The following is a 23,576-nucleotide window of genomic DNA, read 5'->3' on the forward strand; positions in this document are numbered from 1 at the left end:
CTCCAGTGACTGTTGCTGGTGTCTATCTTATGTTTCTTTCTAGATTGTGAGCCCTTTGGGTACAGGGAGCCATCTTATTTATTTGTTATTTCTCTGTATAATTGCTATTTCCCTGAGCCATTTTTGGAAGGGCGGTATAGAAATGGAATAAATAATTATTATTTACAACAACAACAACATGTGGCACTTCCAGGGCTCATGTGCATAGGTTTCCAGCTGTATGTACTATTTCTAAATGCTATTGTAGATTTAAATGATAGCAGAACTAATAAACTACATGGTTTGTGCCTTTTTCTACCATTGAATTTTTCCAATCTTGCCCTTCACTATTCCTTGGTATGTTTATTTTCATTCCCAAATCAAAAACTTTGGGAGTTAAAGTTAAAACTTTGCCTGTTTTATTTGGTCCATGTTAGGTAAGTTATCCCTTTTCTACCAAATGTGCCTTTTAAGAGAACGCATATATGCACCCCTGGGGTAGAGACTGGAGACACATGGGAGATGGTGAAGCAGAACCTTAGCCTAACCCCATTTGTATCCATAATCTTCTTGTGACAGAACTCACAAAAATTATTGCATTTATTAGACATTGATTCAAAAAACTGCAGTTTATGTTAACTTTTGCATTACTTCAACATTGCAAATTGTTTTTAAAAGGCCATATAACTACCCCCCACACAAACACACTTTTGCAATTCCCGCGCCACCCCCACCCCCAAGATTTTGAGGCTGCAACCGAGCTGCTGGGCTTAGCAGAGAAAGTTATGGCAGTGACCCAGGTGGGCAGCCTTCAAAAGTACGGTTTATCCACACACAAGAACTCCTAAAAAAAAAAACTCCACTTAAAAAAATAAAGTGTAGCTATAAACAAACCAAAAGAAGGCTGAGGGGTAAGATACTAATGTACAGTAAACCACCACCACTTTCCAAATTCCATGTGGTGGCATGGCAAGGCCGTTGCAAGAAGTGATGACAGAGAAGTGACTGTAAAAGGGAAGGAAATTTGAAAATAAAGCAAGTACTGTGGTTACAACAAGGATGTCCTGTTGTAATATACGCTGGTTACAATAAGGATGTCCTGGTTATTAACTGCTTCAAAAAATGAGTGTGGTTTGCTCTACAGTGCATGAAAAGAATTAATTATCAAAACTGGGGTTGCTTTGGCTGGCTGTTGGCTCAGGTATCTTTACCTAGCAAGGTCCACAATTTAAAAAGTATCCTCATAATTAACTGATGGAATTTTCCGCCATTGGCTAAAATGGCTTTTAAAGGGGATTAGACTTTCATGAAGACAGCCTCAGAAAAGGCAGCTTACTTCTAAATACTACATGCTGTGAGACAAACAAGGGAAGGGTTCGTTCCCTTTATGCCCTACTCGTGCGCTTTTCGGAGGCATCTGGCTGATTGCTGCTGGATATTGGTCTCTAGATAGATACCCTGCAGTCTGCTCTTGCTGGGCTCTTTTTATGCACAGCTAGAAACCTAGCACTCTCTTCACGGTCACCACGCCCCACAATACGCATGCGTCAGTAGCTCGCTCCCGAAGGGAGGAGGAGTAATAGATTCATATGTGTGGAGAGTCAGAAGATCGTCGTCATTATGGCGGACTTAATCCCCACTGCCTTTTCTCCTGCAACAGCGTTAGCGCCAACGGCGCTTTCTGCACCAGGAGCAGGAACTGCAGCGGCTCGGGGTAAAAAGCGTTCCTCCAGCCCTGGCAACGGTAGCTGCGCTAAGAAGAAACGATTGGTGACACTGGGTGGCGGCGGCGGCAACAGCAGCAGCAGCAGTAGCAGTGTTGGTGGGAATTGCTTTCAGGTACTTGCTGATACTAGGCATGCGGGGGTGGGTGAGGAGCCCTACGAACTTTCTGAGAAGAGGCGCGGCAGTGGGATTAGATCGTTCTTTCATCCTAGTATAGGACTGAGTATAATTTAAAAAAAAATAGCGGTAACAGCCTTTCATCTTACTGCAAACCTTATTTATTTACTCGGGAGTGTATATCTTGATCTCCTGTGAGCAGAGCCATCCTTAGAGGGGTGGAGATCCCGGGCAATTGGTGTGTGCAGGGCCTGAGCTCAGAGCAGTGGGCGGGGTGTGTGTGCAGGACCTCGTGGCAGTGCCAGCACAGAGATATAGTGGGTCCCTGGTGGTTAGAGATTCCTGCCTGAACAGGCTCCCCACTCCTATTGCCACCGGGAGCTTTCCCAGACAGCTGGCTTTATCGCAGGTTTTCTGTTGCCCCAAAGATGCAAAAAGTGGATTTATTAATTTTTTTTTAACCCTGGATTAGGGTTGCCAACATTTCATTGCCAGAATGAGGGACACAAGTCTGGGGGTGGGGGGTGGGGTGGGGCCAGGAGGTGTCAGGCAATCGCAAAGACTTGCCAGAAGAAAAGGAGAACAAATGTTAAAAGTTCAACATCCGAAGAGGATGTCTTTCGTATGCTTATCTACGAGGTAGAAAGACATTTCATCATTAGGCCAGGGAAATACTGCAAGAAAATGGGGCCATCCCGTTTTGGCTTTCATTTTTAATGCTGACACAATGGCAGCAGGAGATGAGGTTTAGAAGAAATGCAGGAAAAGGAAATTGTGTGTGTGTTTTTTAACTGCAGATGTTTTTTAACCGTGCTTTAGGAGTCCATGGAAATCCAGCATGCCCTTCATACATGCATAATAATAAGGGATGAGGACAGGACATTTTTGAGAAGGGCAGATTCTCTGCAAGTCAGGAAATAACGTTGGTGAATGTTTTGGTCCTTAATGTTAATCAAAAACATGTTTTCATATATTTATACAACTGGTGGAACTTTTTGCAGCAGGATACATAATTCTTGAGGAAATTTTCATGGAATTAAAAAAAGGGTACTAGACAATCCGCAAAAGCTTATATGGATGTTAAAGTAATGCCATTTTTTAAAAGAATGTAACAACTTGGTAGATATATATTTTTATAATCCTAGATCCAAGATTACACATTCTGTTGATACCCACACAAATACTATTCAAGGATTGATTTTTGTTGTTGCTGATTCTCCTTTGATAATTAAAACTATGGGAATAGAAATGATTACTTACTTACTTACTTACTTATTCGATTTCTATACCGCCCTTCCAAAAATGGCTCCGGGCAGTTTACACAGAGAAATAATAAATAAATAAGATGGATCCCTGTCCCCAAATTATCTGTGTAACAATCTCTATTTCTTGTTCTAAGAAAACCATTCTGAGAACTGTTGAAAAGTGGTAAACAAATATTTGTTGTAAGAAAACAAAAAGGAATGAAACTCTGGAAGCTGAATAACTTTATGCTTCAGAAGGAAGTAGTAGTAATATAGCTAATAGAGCAGGAGGTGGAGACGAAGCTGCTGCCTGCTGGCCAGTCTGGGCTCTGGGGCTGCTGGTTAATCAGTTTCTGGCTGGCTTGGGGTGGAGGCTCCTCTCAGCTGAGGCTTGTCCTCTGACAGTCCCCGACTCCAAGAGAGGGACTCTCGCATGGCGTGGCACTGCTGGCCCTGCTGTGCACACATGTTCGTGTGATGAGGATGAGGGAGCCGTGGAGATGCTGCTTCCGGCCGGAGGAGGTAGCTGGTGGCTGGCAGTGGCTGGTGGGTGGTGGTACGCCGCCGCCGCTGGCCGCAGTTTTGACTAGCTGGAAGATTGGAGGAGAGGGAGCAGCAGCCACCACTGGACGCTGGTGGCGGGTGGCAGTGGTGCTCAAATGCAGGGGGAAATGTTGGACAAACATTTCCTACAGTGAATGTGGGACATCCTGCGTAAACCGGGACAGTTGGCAACCCTACCCTGGATATAAATCTAATGTGCAATGGAAAAACCCTAATTGTGTGTGAAATCCTCCCTAATAGCTCACAGGGACTCTGGAGTAAATTTGGCTGATATGTGAATACACACCTCAATTCTGGAAGAGATGTGAACTAAAAAGCCAGGTGTGAAAAACTTCTAGCTCAAGCACAGCTCCCGCCACCCTCCAACTCAACTGACCCTGGGGTGCACTCTGGTTTGCAGAACAGAGTGCACCATAGGGCCTGACCGAGTTGGGGACCAACTACCGAGACCACAGCTCCCAGCAGCCACACACCAACTCAGCCAGCCCCACAGTGTGCTCTGGTTTGCCAGTGTAGGGCCCAGCTAAGTTGGATGGAAGCCCCTGTGACACTTGAGAGCTGCAGTCCAGGCTAATGGCAGTGGGAAATCTCCAAGCTACCACTGCAGGTGTAGAGCAGTTCCTGCTCACTGAGCTGGAGACCAGCTGCTGCAGCCAGCCCTGTGATGTGCTCTGCTTTGTCAAGTAGCGCACACCTGGCCGAGTTGGACACCAGCTGCTGCAACAAATGAGAGCCACACTGGGCCAGTGGCCTTGGGAAATATCTGCGCCATTGTAGAGCTGGTGGAGCTCAACTACTGTCCATCATAGCAGCTGCCCTCCAACTCAACCAGGCACACAGCGAGCTCAGGTTTGCCAAACAGAGTGTGCTGTGGGGCTTGGCCAGTTTGGAGGGCAGCTGCTGTAACAGGTGGGAGCCGTGCTTCAAGCCAGTAGGTGGTGAAAAATCTCTGTGCCGCTGGTGGTACACAGTTGCTGCCCACTGCAGCAGCCACTGTCTGACTCAGGCAGCAGGACAGTATACTCACATTGGGGACAGGGAGATTCCAGCTGGCACAGGGCTGAATGGGCTCAGAATTATGCCCCTATTTGCCTACCCTTAAGGACCACAATGCTGATGGGATTGCTTCTGATCAAACATAGGATGGGAAGAAGAAGCTGATCTCTGAATCTCACTAGTATATGGAACAGAGATCAAGGTTGAGCAATTACTAACCAGTAATGGCGCAGTGGGGAAGTAACTTGCTTAGGGAACAAAAGGTTGCTGGCTCGAATCCCTGCTGCTAATTTTTCCAGACTATGGGAAACACCTAATTGGGTAGCAGCAATATAGGAAGATGCTGAAAGGCATCATCTCGTACTGCTCTGGAGATGGCAATGGTAAACTCCTCCTGTATACTATCAAAGACAACCACAGGGCTCTGTGGTCGCCAGGAGTCGACACTGACTCGACAGCACATCGTTACCTTTAGGTTCAAGGACAGCCTATGAAACTGTGGAATAAATTTAACTCTCTTTTAAAATTCATCCTGTTTTAAAATTTGCAGTTAAGCTGCAGTCCAACGTTTGTGTTAAACACTGCAACAAGATTTCCTTAAACCAATCACTGTTAGGAATTGAGGGGGCACAAAGTACATATTTCATTAAGCATGAAAGTGTAGTTCATAACTTACAGTTTCCCTAACTTTAACACAGATTTTACTATATCTGTGCTTTTCTTTCTATTCTGTCTTTCTATTATATTCGGTCTTTCTACTCTTTCTACTATCTTGAAGAGTTGCACACAGTTTTGTTGGGCTTTGTGGTATACATTGAATATACAGTTACCTCTCTAGATAAAAGCACCAAAGCAAACATGTCTGTGTTGTATGAAGATACTTTAAGACTGGAGCACAAATGTAATACAAACCTAGCTTGGAAATATTTTAAGGTAATCAAACATTCCACTAAACATTGGAGTAATTATTATTATTAATTTTTGTATTGAGGAGTTGAGACAATGCAACTGCCTCCAGAGGGTTATCCGTTGGGTTCCCTCCAGTGGTCCTTCTGTTTTTTAAAATCTCTATGCAGAATGAGTTTTGTTCTGGGCGGCAGTATCAAGGCAGTGTGTGCGCACATGCATTCCAAGTGGGGCCTTCCTAATTCAACCTGAGTTGGATCTAAAATTTACTGAGCAGATATCAGAAAACTTGTGAGCGTGCGCATGTGAGCACGCCTTAGAGGGAACAGTGGTTCCCTCCCTCCAATGGATAACACTTTATACTCCAGTATTTAGTAAGTGGTAAGCTTATCACTTATCTAGTGGCGAGCTATATCAGGAAACTATTGTGTGCAAGGCTCCAATTCAGAAATTGCACCACACATGTTCCTCATAAAGGTATTGTAATGACAATATTCAAAGATAAAAACTTCTTTAAAAATATTACTTTATATAGCATCCAGTACAGCATATGTAGGTACTATAGCATAGACAGAGTTTAAGATACCGAACATAGCTTTGATTAGAGTTTCTCGAAAAATAGTTTCAAGGAGCTTGTGCTTACTTATTTACAAACTAATGTAAGAAAAGAATCAAGTGAGGAAGCCCGAAGGCGACCTGACTTCCACTTTTTTAATCCTAAAATTTAATATAAAACCATACTTTTATACAAAACCATAACTTGGCGAAACATGTCAGCATTTCAATGCTTTCTTAATAGACAACTAGTGAACACATAGCCATTTATTTATTGCTTCTTTGATCTATACTAAACTTTAGTTCTACGTTAACTAAAATTTACAATTGACCTCCTTCGCTTCCTTCACTTCTGTTTGGGAATCCTTATGTTTGAGAAATAAGAGCAAACTTAGATAGATCCTAAAAACATCCTGTGAAATATCTAGTTTTTATCATTCTCAATTTTTAGCTTTTAAAATAACTTTTTAAATTGAAACTTAATTTTGATTGTGGTTTTAGCCTTACTTTTAACTTGTTTACTTAATCTGGTTAACTTTATTTCTTTTATTTTATAGTTGTGAGCCGCCGTGTACTGGAGGGTATAAATATTTTAAATAGTTAGATAGTATAAATAGTTCACATAATCATCTTTGAAAAAAGCTTGAGTTAAAAAAAGAATACAGGTAGGTCATCATTTCTAAGCTTAGCTGAATCAAAATGAAAAAAGGTGGGGTGATTTTATTCCAATCATGACACAACAAATATTAGCTAATTAGATCAATATGTAAAACCCTCAGTTCCATTTCTCCCCTTCCTCCAGTAGGCGTGTGTCCGAACCGGTCCGGCGGCCATTCTATAGAATGGCCGAACTGCCGGACCGGTTCTGCCCTGGTTGGTCCGGGTCCAGGTGGGGGGGTATTGCTTTAAGGGCGGGAGGGCTTGTTTACCCCTCCCGCGCCTCTTTGCCCCCGCCAGTGGCCGTAATCTACTGTAAAATTGGGGCGCTGGAAACCAGCCGCCGCTTCCGCCGCCCCCCCCGCGAGCAAATTAGAGATAAAAAAGGCTACTGCCTACAAGGAAAGGCTACTGCCGCCCTGCCGCCCCCCCACCCGCCGCCCGCCACCCCCCCACGAGTGCTCACCAAGTTAGAAGAACTTAGAGAGGAGCTCACGAACAGAGCTCCTCTCTTATCGAAGCCTCCGGCCCAACTGGGGCCTTGGGCGCGTGCGCACGCGCACTAGAGCTCTTTAGCCTATAGAGCTTTTGCCGGAGGCCCGGTCTACCCGCCGGGAAGAAGCCGGGTAGACCGGGCCTCCGGCGATCGGAGGCCCGGTCTACCCGCCGGGAGGAAGGCTTCCTCCCGGCGGGTAGACCGGGCCTCCGATCGCCGGAGGCCCGGTCTACCCGGCTTCTTCCCGGCAGGTAGACCGGGCCTCCGGCAAAAGCTCTATAGGCTAAAGAGCTCTAGTGCGCGTGCGCACGCGCCCAAGGCCCCAGTTGGGCCGGAGGCTTCGATAAGAGAGGAGCTCTGTTCGTGAGCTCCTCTCTAAGTTCTTCTAACTTGGTGAGCACTCGTGGGGGGGTGGCGGGTGGCGGGTGGGGGGGCGGCAGGGCGGCAGTAGCCTTTCCTTGTAGGCAGTAGCCTTTTTTATCTCTAATTTGCTCGCGGGGGGGGGGGGGGGCGCGGCGGCTGGGGCGGCTGGTTTCCAGCGCCCCAATTTTACAGTAGATTACGGCCACTGGCGGGGGCAAAGAGGCGCGGGAGGGGTAAACAAGCCCTCCCCGCCCTAAAAGATAGGCTCCCCTTTGGTGCTGGTCCGGACTGCTCCGGACCATGCACATCACTATCCTCCAGTCTCCTCTTTCAACTATTTGTCCCTCAAGTTTCTGTTTCTTATCTGCCATCCTATTCTGTATCCTTGAAGCCCACCTTGTTTCTAGTTCTCCATGTCCCTTAATTTCACTATCGCCTGGGATTTCTTCCCAGTCCTCAGCCTGCCCCCAGATGTTACTCTTCTCGAAGAGTCTGTGAGGTTTTAATCCCAACCACTCAGAGAATTTTCTGTGTTCTCAAATAAGTTGAACTGAGAACTTAGTTCACAAAACAGTTTGGATGTTTGTGAACACTCCATAAGGGATATTCACGAACCTGTTTGAAGGCCCTTTTATGGTGGTTCAGCCGATGTGTGCACACACACGAGGTACTTCCTGTCACTTCTAGTCTGATGAGGGAACAGGGAGGCAGGGAGGTACGTTGCCGCCCCGCCAGACCATTTGGAAGTGTAGTGCCTGTTGGGGAAAAGCAACGGGAGGGGTAAGAGCACCCTCCCCCATCCTTAAAGGTATCCCTCCACCTTTGAACCAGCCCCCACTGGTTCTGAGCACATCCCTACACTCCATGACATCATATCTTCTCAGTAAATCCATATGGTGGCTTCAGCAACCCTAGCATACTACACTAGAATTATTCAATTAAAGGAATACACTTTTGGTTTATAGGAATAGTTATGGGTGTGGTAGCTCCAACTAAGCTCAGGAAAATGAGGAAATTTAATGAGCCATGACGTTCATGTCATGAGGGCATGAGACCTGATGTCCAATTTGAAATATTGTACTGCCTTACAAAATCATAACTAGGGAAACACAGTTTGGCTTGAACCTCCATACTCCAAACTACTATCTGCGTAATCTGGTGGCAACAGTGAAACCTGGAGATTAGGGTTATCGGAATGTTTAAGAAGAAATTGGTAACGTGTCTGTTACTTCAGCAGGCAACAATTATAATAGGCACATTAGTAAAAGAGAACCTTTTTAGTCAGAATTTTCTGATCATAATAGGTACATCCTACCCATAAGTAGACCGGGTCTGTTTGTGTAGTAATGTCCATTCTACTCATAAGTAAAGTTGATAGTCTGAGTGAGAATGGAAGATTTACTTCTAAGTAAGTGTTGGATTTATTCACAAGGAAGGGTACAAGGTTTTCTCGGGAGTAAACTTGTGGATCTACTTATGAATGAAGTTGTACTGCATGGAGCCTCATCTGTAAAGCAGTATAATTTATTTTATTATTCAATTTTTATACCGCCCTTCCAAAATGGCTCAGGGCAGTTTACAGTAATAAGTCTTTACAATGTATATGGCATGGAAGTTAAGATGGACATCTTAGTTTGCAATTTCCACAATGTTTAGAACACAACTGTAGAACTGGAAGCATCTTTACTCTCATGTTTAACTGAAGGTTTTGGATGACTGAGTCAGATGGTAAGTACCTTGGAACATGGACTAATTTTGTCATTCCTTCTGTTATGTAAACCAATTGGTGAACTTGTTTTTAAGTGATATATAAACATTCTGGCTTGTTAAACTATGACTCTGCTGCTTGTGGGAAGCTAAGAACCTTGGCTTATCTCTGGCTTACAAGGAGAAATATGAAATTACAGTTTGAAACTGGTTTAATATCATCATGTTAAGTTGGTTTAACATAAGATAGAATTAAACCACAGTTCCCTGCTTTACATGAACCACAGTTTAAGAAGAGAAGATGTTTGGCTCTATTTGAAGTGAGGAGGAAAGTGAAAAGAGGGAATGGAAACAATTCTTTGCTTGTTTCTGAAGAATCAGCTGAAGATCATCAAATTCTCTCAAGCTATGCACATAATACTGTATCTGCTTTGACTTGTACCATATCCATAAATGTCATAAGCAATCTTCAGATGTTATAAAGCACATGGTTACAACTCGGAAAGTAGGGAGGAAGTCCCATCCTGGAGTTGTCACTCATCCATCCAGCTGGCCATTCACAATACAGCTCAGTTTCTTTGAAGGAGGAAGTGCTGTCACTGTGATGGCCAGCCCTTCCATCAACCTTAGGCAATCCAGACTGCTATTCTTGGAAGCATCGGCCATCACAGTTATGATGCTTTCCTATTCAGATAAATGGAGCCATAACTGTGAGCAGCTGGCTGGAGGGGGTTGGTGACAGTTCCAGGATGGGATTTCCTCCCCACTTTCCAAGCTGTAACCATGAGCACTTCTGTGTTCTATAACATCTGAAGCGGGCTATAGTCTACTATATAGTCTGCTGTATATTTGCACATGTTATATTTGCACATAAATTACTACCAGGAATTAGACCTGGTAGTAATTTACACAGCAGCTGTGTGAATGATTTGCAAATAGTTCTGTAATAAGAACCTACAATCGATGGATAAATATCAGTAGGGGGTAGTGGTGAAAGCCTGTGAAGTAGTATTTTGGGGTCTTGGGGTGGGGAACCCACACCCTAAAATATATCTATTTTTCCAGAATACCAATGCAGAGACTGTGAGCGAAAATAAAACTGTGTCCATAGATCCCAGCACAGGACTAGCAGACCCTTCTGGCAAATCACTGCCTTTTAAGGCTCCAAGCTTTACTGTAAGTAATACAAACTTAATGCTTTGTTTGCTACATCATTAGTGAACTACATCTAGATTTTCAGATCTAGACCCTACATTTAGCCTCAAACAACAGGGAACCAGTGAGTTTTGTTCTGGGCGGCAGCATCAAAGCAGTGTATGTGCATGGGTATTCAGAATAGTGGCTTCCTGATTCAACCTGAGTGGGATCTAAAAATAACTGAGTGGACATAAAAAAACTTGTGTGTGTGCACACATGCGCACGATTTACACTGCAGGGAACCCTCTTGAAATATTTGACTGCTTTATGTCCATTGTTCTGTACCGCTTCTTGTTTCTTCTTGTTCTCTCTCTTCTGATTTTCTCCTCTTATTTATGTATTTAAAATATTTATACTCTGCCTTTCTATCTCATCACTGCCTACTCTCAAGTAACTTTGAGTGTCAGCTTAGGAGTAAGACCAAGGGGCTACCCATAAGTTCAGATGTATGCATGAGTCTACTCACAAGAACAGATGCCCTTTCATCTTAAACTAAAGGTTTATTGGATGACTGAATTTGCAGGCTTTCTGAAAAGGAAAAATTGGTTTGGGTATTGTGGGAAAGGGAAGTAGCTCTTACCCATATTGGTTAAGTGTAGCCTCCATATTCATAGGCAGTATACCTCTGAGTTCAAAGGCGGTCTGCTACCACCTTATGTGTCTTTGCCGGACTCGCTGCCACCTTGCATTCCCTCCTAAGTCAATTTGCTGCTTCACCCCACTTTTCTTGCCACCTCACTGGAGGAAGAAAAGTGGAGCCCCCCATTAAGAAATGGGGAGGTGGGGGAAAGCAACTATAGAAGTATAAAAATGCCAGAGTGCTCAGAGAGTCTCCTTATCAAATAGCTATGTTCAGCTAAGTCTGTCTCCAGTTTTTGTCAGGACTTGCCTCTTCCGACTCTGTCTTCAGAACCCTTAGTGAACAAAACTGATGACCAGTGCGCTTAGTTTTTACCCTATTATTATGCAGACTTCAGAGACAAATAACTCAGGAAATACTGGATCAGGATTCCCTCCCCAAAACTGGACAGGATTAAGGTAGCCATGAAATAGTGGATTGAAGAAATAGAACATCAAGCAGACAGGAGTCTTGTCCCTAGATAGTATAAATTGGAAAGAATTAATTGTTGTGTTAAACCAGCAAAATACTTTATTAATTTAACAGTACCGAGTCATAGAACGACATTCACTATGGCCCAATGTAATACTTTGCTTTCAGCAAAGTATCTGAGAAATATTTAAAAGTTGCTTTTAACCAAAGTTTATGTCCATGTAACTCTGGTGCAATGGAAGTAGTAGAACATATTCTTTGGGGGAGGAGTCAAGATGAACATATTCCTTGGGGGAGTGTTGATTCACTTCTCTCTAGAAATGTGCATGAATCTGTGTTTGTGATTTGATTCAAGCTCGAATTGCAAATACTCGGGTCAATTTGCCGTAATGACCAGCTATTGCTGACCGTTTCGATGAATCTATTCAATTGTTTTTTAAAACCATGTGATTTGCCCATAAGGAACAATGGGGAGCTCAAATCACCCCATTGTTCCCCATGGGTAGGTCCTAGGGACACCATAGTGACCTGAGTGGTAGGGCATGATGGGTGCTACCTACCATCCAGCCCACAAAAGAAATGAGCAAGCAGGGAATTTTAAATTTTTTTTGTTACCTTTCCCAAAAAATCTCATAGGATCCTGGATATTTTATTGCTGTGTATTATCTGCAAGCATAGGAAACTAGTAGATTGGTTGGAGCTGGACAGTATACTGAGGGAGGAACTGGTTGGGTTTAGAGCAGGCCGGTCCACCTTGGATCGGAAGCTGGTATAAATATTCAAGTAGTGCCAAGTCATCCCTTTATGCAGCTTTGATTGACTTTAAATCTGCATTTGATTTGATCTCTAGAGATCAGCTCTGGAGGAAGCTTGAGGCTTCCTCTATTGATTGGCAGTTACTACTACTTATTTGTATGCTTCATGAGAACAGCACATTAAGGGTAAGATGTAACCCACAGGCTAGCTGTCTAATGCTGTAATAACACAGAGAGGGGTGAAACCGGGTGCATCCTTGCTCCCCCACCCCTTAAAATTATCTGGTAAATTGCTTGATGTCCACCCCACTAAAGTAGCTAAGACATTCATATCAATTTTGCTGTCTGCTGCTGCTGATTATTATTATTATTTTACATTTATATCCTGCTCTTCCTCCAAGGAGCCCAGAGCGATGTACTACATACTTAAGTTTCTCTTTCACAACAACTCTGTGAAGTAGGTTAGGCTGAGAGAGAAGCAACTGGCCCAGAGTTACCCAGCTAGTATCATGGCTGAATGGGGATTTGAACTCGGGTCTCCCCGGTCCTAGTCCAGCACTCTAACCACTACACCACCCTAACCCATCATCTTTACTTGTGACTGGTGGAGATACAATTTGTGGATGATCAGAACTACATTAATAGATTCTGCTCACACATATGTCACTTGCACTTGTGAGCACCCAGTAGTTATGCAGGCCCAAAAAGTAAAACTCAGGCCTGTGTCTAAAATGGCTGGTTTGCAAGAGACTGAAGTGTGAACTTTGGTTCTGCTGAGCCAACATAACCGAATGGAATTGTTTGTTCTGTAGTCAAGGCCTGAGGAGAAGGGAAATTTACCCCATCCTGCCTTGGAGTTGTTTTTGCATTGTGCTGTGCTAGTGTCAATCACGAGGACCAGCTTGAAACTTGCTATGTTAATCATATTTAGAAGGTCTTAGAAAACCACATTTTAGATATCAGTACATGTATGCATTTGGAATACATGCTTTCACACAGTAACTGCTGAATTGCTTTTATAAGATATCTCCTGATAACATTTTTATGTGCTATTTTCTAATAATTCTTTGCATGCTATCTCTGTCCTTCCTGCTTCCCAGAAGGGCCGCTCTCAGCCTCTGTTAGCTGGTCTAACAGCATTCTGCCTCAGTCTGCTCTCCTTGCTGCCATTTTTCCTCCCCTTTCATTCCCTTTTCCCCTCTGTCTATGGCTCATTATTAATATGTCAGAACTAGCATCCAATCTCAAGCTTTCTCTCTCTCTTCTCAGCCTTCCGGCTCAGTCACTGAAACAACAAGCATGGGCATTTGCTTCTGCCCCTCCCTCTCTGTCTTGGCCTCTTGGCTCAGAGACTATGTGTAGCTTTCTGCTTTCTGTTTGAGCAACCTTGGGTTATTTGGGAACAAAACTGGAGATACTGACATACCGATGCTTCATTAGCTATATTAAAAGGGTGATCTTAAAAACTTCTTAACTGCTTGCAAAAGTAGAAGGGATATGCCTTTTTTTCTGTTGCAGTTGGGCTATGGAAATTGTTTTGGTTTGTTACTAGGTAGCAGTAGAGATAAGACTGGAGTTTGGCTGCTAGCCCAGACTAGACAGGAATGTATTTCTAAAGTACTCAGAGAAGAAACTGCCTTGTAGCTGTTAACTGTTTCCAGCGAGGATGAATGATTTTAAAATGCTTTTGAGAACTCTATATTACAATGAATAAGTATTCTGTTTAAATGCTCACATGCTTAACTGCCAGAATGTAATCATAGTTTCAATAAAGCTTTTAAAATTCTAGTCCCGAACGTACGTAATCTCACAGATAACATATCTCAAGTAGCCTGATTGGCTACATTTGAGTTGGTGACCGCCAGGCTGTTCACAACACACTTGACTTCCAATGGGTGGAAATGAGCTTGACTCAGGAGCAGGGCAGACAGAGGTGAGCCAGGGCTGGCGACTACTTTGCTACATGTTGTGTGAATAGGGCTAAAATTAGAAACAAATCTGTAGTGAATTGGTTTAACATGATAGCTGGAAGTGCATTCTTTGAATCCAAATGAGAAACTCATCACTTTCTCATCACTATATCTTATGGTTTCAGCAAACATATTGATTGCATATTTCATTATCTTCAACTAATTCTAAACATTAGCTCTGACACAGATCAAAATTTCCTTCTGTTGGTTGCAGTTGAGAAGAAAATACACAGTATTTATTTAACATGTCACTTTGTATGTATTAATGTTTGTGTAAACACACTTTCAAACAATTCCAGCACTCTGGCATTGGTGGAGTTGCAGCTGGCAAGAAGAACAGAACCTGGAAGAACCTGAAACAAATCCTTGCATCAGAAAAGGCATTGCCATGGCAACTAAATGATCCAAGCTGTAAGCTGTTTATATGCTTTCTATTTATGTATAAAACCATTTTCTTGAAATATCTAAATGTTTTTCTCTGTATGAAGTATATTATGGTCAAGCAGACCCCAGCAATTAAATAACAGGTAGAAGCTTTTCATCACTGAACGGAAACTAGCATGGAAAGTGTTGCATGGAATTGTACTCTAAACTTTGCTTATGGATAAGAAACATGAAGGCAAATATGGACACATCTGGGGTTACTATTCTGGACTGTTGCCAGTATTATTATTTGTGGATTCAATTCCTGTGTTGTCTTCTGCATCTGCGTAAGGCATAGCTGGGCATTTGCATCTTAAATATGAGACACATTCCTGGAGGATGGGTGTGTTGAAATGTTAATCCATAGAACTTCAGCTTTCTGCTTAACAAGTATGTTTGAGAAGAATCTTAAAATAAACGTTGCAATCTTCCTAGTCCAACTACTGCATTTTAGCAAAGCATCTGATATACTTGTACATAAACCTGTGAGTAGATTGAAAGCTGTAATGATGCTCTGTAAGTTCACAGCTGGTTTTTTGGGTTGTTGTTTTTTGCAAACTTCTTGAGAAAATCAGTCTCAGACAGTGGCTTTCAGACTTTCTGTCACTGATTTTTCTGTCAAGAAACCTGGACAGCTTGTAAGAATTCTGGTTTCTTTTCTAGAATGTACGTTCAGTTCATATGGGGCTCTGCCATTGAGTTTCACTGTTGCTCTATTTGAACTTGGAATGTATCTTCTAAAATGTCCGGTGCTGCACATTTTATGAACTGATTGGTTGTCATGAGAACAGATTTATTTCAGAAGCTCCATAATGGCATAAAAGCTTCCCTGACCAAGGAATCCCAGAGATCCTAGAAACACTGTTGGAAAACTACTGGTCTAGAAGAGTAATAGTCAAGCAAACCTTGACAAGCTTCCTGAATTTGACAAGCTTCCTTCCTGATTATCTCAGCATGCACATGGCCAGAGAGAGTGCCAAAAAACCCCTCCAAAAAACCCATTAGCTACAGGAAATGTAACAAGACAATACAAGACCAAGCCGATTTCAAATGTACTAAGAAAATGCAAAAAGTATATAATTGGAAGTTCTTGCAGGCAACACTGTCACACCCTTCTTTGGGATATTATTATACTATAGCTGGTTAGTAGGCCTGTGCATGCTCAATATTATTGGATCTGATCTAACCAGACCCAACAGGGAAATTGTTCCAGGGACAGGATCCGCCCAACAGTTTCATTATTTTATTTATTTAATATACCTCCTGACTCTGAGGCTCCTGGCTCTGGATACCATTCTCAGCCTATCCTAATTCACAGGGTTGTTGTGAGAAGAAACTCAAGTATGCAGTACACCTCTCTGGGCTCCTTGGAGGAAGAGTGGGATATAAATGTAAAAATAAATAAATAAATAAAATAAATTCAGATGGTATCTGGAAACCTGATGGTTTTCCAATATTCAGTTGGACTTTCCTGCCCTTCTGCTGCATCCCCTTAATTTCTCCCTCTTCATATCCCCCTCCCTTACCTGGGACAGATCAAGTTGTGCAAGAGATTCATTTCACAAAAAGCAGTGCCCACAGAGCTACTGAAATGAACCTCTTGCATTACACCATTGGAGCTGCCTTTCATGGTCCCTTACGCCAGTGTACTACAGCATGGAATGTTAACCGCTATTTATTAGTACTATTTACATAGCCTCTCCAATGTTCACAGCACATTAGAGTAACAACATAAAGGAAAGTCCCTATCCTGAGGAATTTACAATCTAAAATTTGACACAGGTGAGGAAGAAAGAGCAGAGGTAAATGGCAAAATACTGTGGACTATACTATAGTCCACAGTATACGATACTGTGGACTATACTATACTGTACTATAGTCTTAGTTTAAGGCTTAGTTTTAGTAAAGGATAAGGAATAAGAGGTTAAACCAAAGACTTCACAGAAAAATAAGAATTTTGAAAAGGAACTTGAAGGAAAAGAGAGAGATAGCATTGGGCCCATGTTTTGAGATGAGGAGAGTTCCATGCATAAAGAGAAGCAAGGGAGAAAGTGTGGTTGGTCAGCGTAGCTTTGGGTGGTTGTAGGTGGTGGATCTGGAGGTATGAAGGTTATTGGCAGTGATATATCAGGATATGATGGGGAGCAACACTATTTGCTTTATTTTATTCATTTATTAAATTTCTATACTGCCTCATACCAATGTCTCATGGTGGCTTACAAAATAAACAATAAAACCAAACATTGAAACAGTTGACAATTTAAAACAGCAGAACATTAATAACTAACTTACAGCTGATCAGAGGCTTGATGAAATGTGTCTTGAGTGCTCTTTTAAACCTGCTAGAGATGGGGAAGCTCTTTCAAAAACAGGGAGTTCGTTCCAGAGCCTCCGGGCCATAGAAAAGGCCTGGCCATAAGTTGCCACCAGACAAGCTTGGGGCAGCCATATGCAGACCTCTTCCGAAGATTGTAATAAGCAGTGGGGGTCCTAAAGCAGAAGGTGCTCTCCTAAATGCCCTGGGGCCCAAACCATTTAGGGCTTTATAAGTATCACTAGCACTTTATATTTTGCCTGGAAACATGGGAAGCCAGTGTTATACTTTTAAAATAGGAGTAATATGATCTCTTAAGGTTGCCTAACCGCTGCATTTTATACCAACCTGACCGCTGCATTTTATACCAGATGCAGTTTCTGGACTACACAAAGTAGCCCCACACAGAGTGCATTGCAGTAGTCAAGTCTGGAGGTTACCAGCAAATGTACCACTGTTTTTAAGTGGTTCTCTTACAAAAATGGCCATAGCTGGCATATCTGCCTAAGTTGATTAAAAAAAAAACCACAGCTGGCCACTGCCTCAACCTGAGAAACCAGATAGAGGTCTGGGTCAAGACGTACTTCTAGACTACATACCTGTTCCTTCTGAGGTAGTGTGACCCCTTTCAGAACAGGCAGCTCAAACCCATTTCCTGAGTGCTTTTGTCTTGCTTGAATTCAACTTCAATTTGTTCTCCTTCATCCACCCCATTTCTGCATGCAGGTAGGCATTTAGGAAGTTATGCCATTCCCTGATGAAGATGACATGGAAAAATAGATTTGAGTGTCATCTTCATACTGGTAATACACATCACCAAATCTCCTGATGATTTCCCCCAGTGGTTTCATGTAGATGTTAAAAAGCATAGGAGATAGTATTGGGCCCTTAGGATGCCATACAAAGCCATCTATTTAGTGGAGGGGTAATCTCCATCTGAAGAGGAGGAGTCACCATCTGGAATCTCTCCAAGACATAGGAGCAGAACCTGCAAACAGTGCCTTCCACTCCCAAGCCCTGCACATGATCCAGAAAAATACCATGGTCAATGGTATCAAAAGCTTCCAAGAGATCCAAAAGGACCAGCAGAGTTGCACTCGCTCTGTTGATTCCCACATGCAGATCATCCATCAGGCTGACCAAGGCGGTCTCTACTCTATAACCCACCCAAAAGCTGGTTTGAAATGGGTCCAGATAATCTGTTTCCTCAAAGAGTGCCCGGTGGTGGGATGCTAACTTCCTCTCTATCACCATGCACAATCATGGAAGTTTAGAGACTGGCCTAAAATTGCTTAACTCTGAGGGAGGAGGTGGGCTTTGGAGGCAAAGATGAGGAGTTTGTGCTGTTGAAGAGAAAACTGATACAGGTATTGCATGTGTGTGGTGGGGTGTGTGTGTCGTAGCTTGAAAATCAATTTAGCAAAATTTGTGTCCATATTTAGAATAGAAAATAAATAAATTCAGAACTGATAGTTCTTGGTTTTATACTCCAAGATATTTTAGGGACAGGGGCTGGGTATTTTTCCATATCAGGATTATTTAGTCATGCTGGCAAATGACCCCTATTACTGCCGTATTTCTAGATCTGATCTCCAGGGAAAGCAGAACCCTAGTTAGCCTGTACCCCAATGACTTGTATATTGTGAATGAAAAGTGAGATTCAATCCATATACATACATCATTGATTTTAATCCTACTTTTCTTGTTTTTGTTTTTGTTTGTTTGGGCGGGGACACACCTCCAGACTTCAGTATTGATGCTCCTCTTTCCTGTAAGCCAGCCAAGAAATACTCTGACATTTCAGGACTTCCTGTGAGTATTTTTCCCCCTTGTCTAAATATGTTGGACCTCTTTTTTTACTATAGGTTGTGGCCTTACCTTGCACTGGTCCAAACCCTTGTACTGAGGAAGGATACTTTGTAGCAGTGGTTTTCAAACTGTGTTCTAGGGAGCCCTGGGTTGGAAAACCACCATACCAGTGGTTTCTCAATGAGAAGGTCATAATGGCAGACCAGCTTGCCTGCTTCTACCAATCTTCCTCTTCAGTGTGTAGCCACATCATACCCTGAATTGTGTTTTAGAGGGCACCCTCACAGTTTACACAAGTTAATGGTGAGGCCCAGCAGACCTGATCTTGAGTATGTATTATGCTCCAGTTTTGTTTGCTATTCAGCTACAGTTTTCAAAAATGTTTTTATTTTCACAAAATGAAAGTATGTTGCAAAGTAATTATAAACCCAAATAAACCCAAGATATTTTACCCATGGGCTTTGAAACTGACTTGTAGACATGATGTGAGAGTGCTGTGTCTGGAAATCCTGATGCGTTTTCCTTTTTCAGTGAGCAGCTATGGGGGTGGGGAGGGGATTGAGATTGTGGAAGTAAGAGATGGTCCTCTCATTCCCTCTTGCACTATGGTTCTGATCTAAATCACTTCCCCCCACAAAGCTACTGTGGAGGGGAGGACTTGCAGACACAATTTCATGCTTGTAGGTTTCCCCTTTCACAGTTACTAGCAGCCTTGGGGTGAAATTTGAATGGGGGAATTGGTGCCAGGGCAAAAGGTTTACTCTTGGAATCTAAAGTGCCCCCCTCCCCCCAGGCTGATTTGCTCAATCAGCACTAGAACTGTGGCCTTTCCACTCACACTGCAGTTCCAATGAAACTCTTTCCCCCTGCAAGTTAGTATTGGGTGTTGGCCCTCAGACTCCTACAGACTTTCTCCACCCCCCCTCAGAAGCAATGCCCCACTCATATATATCCAAAACTCCAGAACTGATTATGAATATTTCCCAAGTTAAAGACGACTCTAGCCGTTCATATGTTGAGTTCACCTCACAATAGCAAAAACTAAAATCCAACCAAGGACAACATGTTTTTAGGGAGCCTGCAAGTGGAATATCCAAGAATCAAAACCACCCAATTAAGGAACATGTTTAGAACATAATGCAACATCCCATTTCCTCTTTGAGTGTCTTTTATGGCCATTCTTCTTAGAAGTTCTCTTTCAGAGACAAGCACAAGACGTGCAATTGCTTGGGTTGGCTAATGACATTGGCTGACATCCTGACTAAATTTACTAGAAGGAGTTCTATTGAAATTTAGTGGTCTGAGTAAATCCTACATAGTAATGTTATGTAATCAAGCTGTCAGCTGTTGTAAGTTTCTTCAGTTTTTGGCAGAATTTGTGTGGTTCAATATTAGCAAAGACCACCAGCCCTATGCCTCTACGAACTATGTAATTGGAGAGTGATGGAGATGACTTTGCTCAGTTATTTATCCTCAACATATTGTGACCAGAGGTATGTTGTCTCTTTCTTGAAGTTATTAATAGTTATGAATAATATGCTTAAGTTATTTTTGCAACTTAGCTTTTGAATTAGAAATATATTATCATGAAAATAAGGAGGAAGTAAAAATGAAATTTAATTAACTATAATTTCTACCCGTTATAGGATTGGTCATACATATCCTTAACTATTAACTAGCCCTTAGTATATTCTGGACTTCTTATTTTTACAAGCTGGCATGTTGAGCAAAATTACTTAGAGTGTTTCATTGAAATTAAAAGGCATTGCCTAACTTGTCCTTTTAATTTCATTGGGATTAGTCTGAGTAGTTTGCCTCATCATATCAGCCAGATACTTCTTAGGAGTGCTTGTTTTCGGGCTCTTCAATTAGATATTTCTCTGTGTTACTCTTATAGGCAAACTATACCGACCCGCAGAGCAAGCTCCGATTTAGTACCATTGAGGAATTTGCCTATATTCGGATGCTTCCTTCAGATGTTGTTACAGGCTACCTTACTCTAAGGAAAGCAACAGCTGTTGTTCCCTGAGAAAAAGAAGCAATGCTAAACCCTTGTTTGAAAAGTGGATTGCAAGAATCAGGTTTTGGATAGCACTGGACATGTGTATGTAAGTTATTAAAGTTTTCAGAATTAAAATATGGATCCTAATGTCTATATTTCCTTGCTTCTATGAGGTTTACTCAAAATACAAAATATTCTGAATGTTTAAGGTAAGCTGTGTTTGAGTAATGGGCTCAGAGGTAAGGAGCCTGAACACAAAATAATGTGTTTAAACAGATTTTGCATCAAGATTCTTTCGGGAATTAAAGGAGCCGCATCCTTTCTACTTTAATGTTTAAAATAGTACAGTATATTTGAGGTAAAAATAGTGCTTGACTCAGGGGAGGCTCCCCCATGAGGCAAGGTGAGTGTACCATGGGGTGGCACGTGCAGACACCCTGCCTGCATCACCTTACTTGCCTGCTGCTATGGCCCCTACCTCGCCGCCGCCGCTGCCCTCCTTGCTGTTTGGAGATCCAGCTGACGGCTGTAATGTTCTCTTAGCCTATCCTATTGTGCTGCTGCTCCAGTACCATTGTTCACTCTCTCTTCTGCTGTCTCTTCAGCACCTTGGGCAAGGCCGGGGCGGGGGGGGAACATCAGTGTCAGCTCCAGACAGAGGGTAGTGGCGGCCCATGAACGTGCCTCCGGGGTGGTGGTGGGAGGCACCTTTAAGAGTCAATTAATTCGGCGCTCACCTCCGCTGTGGTGGCACCTGAACGCTGTTTGGAGCCCCAATGTGCCGCTTAGCAGCCCCTACGACAGGGAAGGGCCTCTGCCACTCACCTGGCTTCCACGGAGCTGAGTCCCCACCAGTGGCCAGGTGAGTGGAGGAGGTGCTTCCCTGCCATAGGGGCTGCTGGGTGGCACGCTGAGGCTCTAAACAGCGTTCAGGTGCTGCGGTGGTGGAGGTGAGCACCAAATTAATTTACTCTTAAAAGTGCCTCCCGTCGCCCCCACCCCTTGGAGGCACGTTCACGGGCCACCACTGACAGGGCCAGCAAGAGCATATCACTTTTACCTCAAGCAGTGAAAGCCAGTGAACTGGCCCCAGTCCACAGTTACAAGAATCAGATTCCACCCAGAGTTGCAGATTACAAAAAATATTCTACTGGAACAGTAGTGCCGATATAGTTAAGAAGAGAGTTGTTTCAACTTCTTACCATTGTAACTCCTGAAGATTCTATTGGTCATAATATTGGCCTGCTAACTTGGCAAAGAGGCACCTTTTTAACGTGGTGATTCTTTTTATTTAGCAGACAGAGAGTAACTGGCCCCAGCACAGTATCTCCAGTGACTGTTGCTGGTCTCTATCTTATGTTTCTTTTTAGATTGTGAGCCCTTTGGGGACAGGGATCTATCTTATTTATTTATTATTTCTCTGTGTAAACTGCTCTGAGCCATTTTTGGAAGGGTGGTATAGAAATCAAATAAATAAATAAATAAATAAATAATAAAATAAAAGCCATCTGTCACATCTACCTGATTGCATGGAGATATCAATTAGGTAATAAGAGACACCACCCCTCCAAACTTGGAGCAGATCTGTTGAAAAATGGTTGAGATACAGTCGTTTAAATACCATTCCTAAAAAGAAATGCCTCACATATTTGCTAGCCTCTTTGTTTTTGTTGTTGTTGTTGTTATCAGATGCTTGATAACATGAGTCTAGGAGCACTCTGGCATCTCTAAGGATAAACAGATGTTCCCTTCCACGTCCCTTTCCTTTTATGGAATTTTATTTTATCCCTCCACCGAGGTGGCAGTGAGGGACCTCAAATGAACTTGAGAGTACTTGGGAGTCACCTTAAATATGCATATTGCATCACCAGCTGATCAGTTTAACAACATTTTTTACAAGGTATTGTCATCTGTTTTTACGTAATAAATTTGAAGGTCTTAAAGGAGAACTTAAGAGAGAATGTGAGACAGCGGTGAGATAACAAGTGGCCTTGCAAACTCTCTTTGAACATGAAGTTTCTGCATCATAGATATAATGCCTATGAATAAATGTTGGGTCCATTTAGCCAACATGAGTATTAAACTTCCCTTTCTCACAATGACTCAGTTGTGAGTTATCATGCAGCTTTGCCATTTAAGAACTTTGTTTAATCATTCTAATAGATCTGCTCATAAACAGTCAATTGAACCATATAATAATGTAAGAATTGTTAATGGTTAAGATATATTAGTTCAGTGTCATTAAAAATGTATTCTGCTGCAAATGCTGATGTTCCATTCCATCAAATAAAATCTATTTAATACAATCTGATTGATATTTTTTCAATTATATAACTACTTGAATGATTCTGAAGATTTTCAACATTTAATATGACACCATATTTATTTTAAGCAACAACATTGGAATTTTAGCCATCATACTGGTTTTATTGGGTATCTAAAGTTATTTTCTTAAACCATAAACATCTGTCAAGGTCTGCTAAATCTCAGGTCTTTATTACTGTTTGAATGATTCTGGTGATCTTAAACATTTAATACTGCGGTGCCGTATTGTATTTTTAGCCACCATGTTAATTTTTTTGGTGCCGACCAGTGTTCCCTCTAACTTTTTTCATCAGTGAGCAGAATGAGTTTTGTTCTGGGAGGCAGTATCAAGGCAGTGTGCGCACATGTGCATTTTTCCTTCAGTCTGTTTTGTGAGCTGATTTTGATGTTAAGGCTGAAACCACGCTCACGATCAGCACTT

At 42.5% G+C, this 23,576-nt stretch overlaps 1 protein-coding gene across 3 annotated transcripts; it reads left to right on the forward strand.

Moving 5' to 3' along the window:
• Positions 1-1,508: 1,508 nt before the first annotated feature.
• INO80C (INO80 complex subunit C) lies at positions 1,509-23,136 on the forward strand. 3 transcript variants are annotated; one of them, XM_053264842.1, is made up of 6 exons: positions 1,691-1,818; positions 9,259-9,330; positions 10,375-10,485; positions 14,582-14,693; positions 18,764-18,831; positions 20,726-23,136. In XM_053264842.1, the coding sequence occupies exons 2-6, from the start codon at positions 9,328-9,330 to the stop codon at positions 20,855-20,857; spliced, it is 426 nt and encodes a 141-aa protein (XP_053120817.1). In that variant the 5' UTR covers positions 1,691-1,818; positions 9,259-9,327; the 3' UTR covers positions 20,858-23,136. The 3 variants fall into 3 exon arrangements, with proteins under 3 accessions (XP_053120816.1, XP_053120815.1, XP_053120817.1); XM_053264840.1 differs by lacking the exon at positions 9,259-9,330 and having other exon boundaries at positions 1,517-1,818; XM_053264841.1 differs by lacking the exons at positions 9,259-9,330; positions 10,375-10,485 and having other exon boundaries at positions 1,509-1,818.
• The last annotated feature ends 440 nt before the right edge of the window (positions 23,137-23,576 follow it).

Source organism: Hemicordylus capensis, chromosome 6 (assembly GCF_027244095.1).
Source record: "Hemicordylus capensis ecotype Gifberg chromosome 6, rHemCap1.1.pri, whole genome shotgun sequence".
NCBI classification, from domain to species: Eukaryota; Metazoa; Chordata; class Lepidosauria; order Squamata; family Cordylidae; genus Hemicordylus; species Hemicordylus capensis.

Bases quoted from the DNA above. Each gene is read 5' to 3' on its own strand.
- INO80C (XM_053264840.1), top strand. From the start codon at position 1,600: ATGGCGGACTTAATCCCCACTGCCTTTTCTCCTGCAACAGCGTTAGCG. The intron at 10,486-14,581 runs GTAAGTAATACA...AAACAATTCCAG, and splicing joins TTAAGGCTCCAAGCTTTACT to CACTCTGGCATTGGTGGAGT. The intron at 14,694-18,763 runs GTAAGCTGTTTA...ACACACCTCCAG, and splicing joins GCAACTAAATGATCCAAGCT to ACTTCAGTATTGATGCTCCT.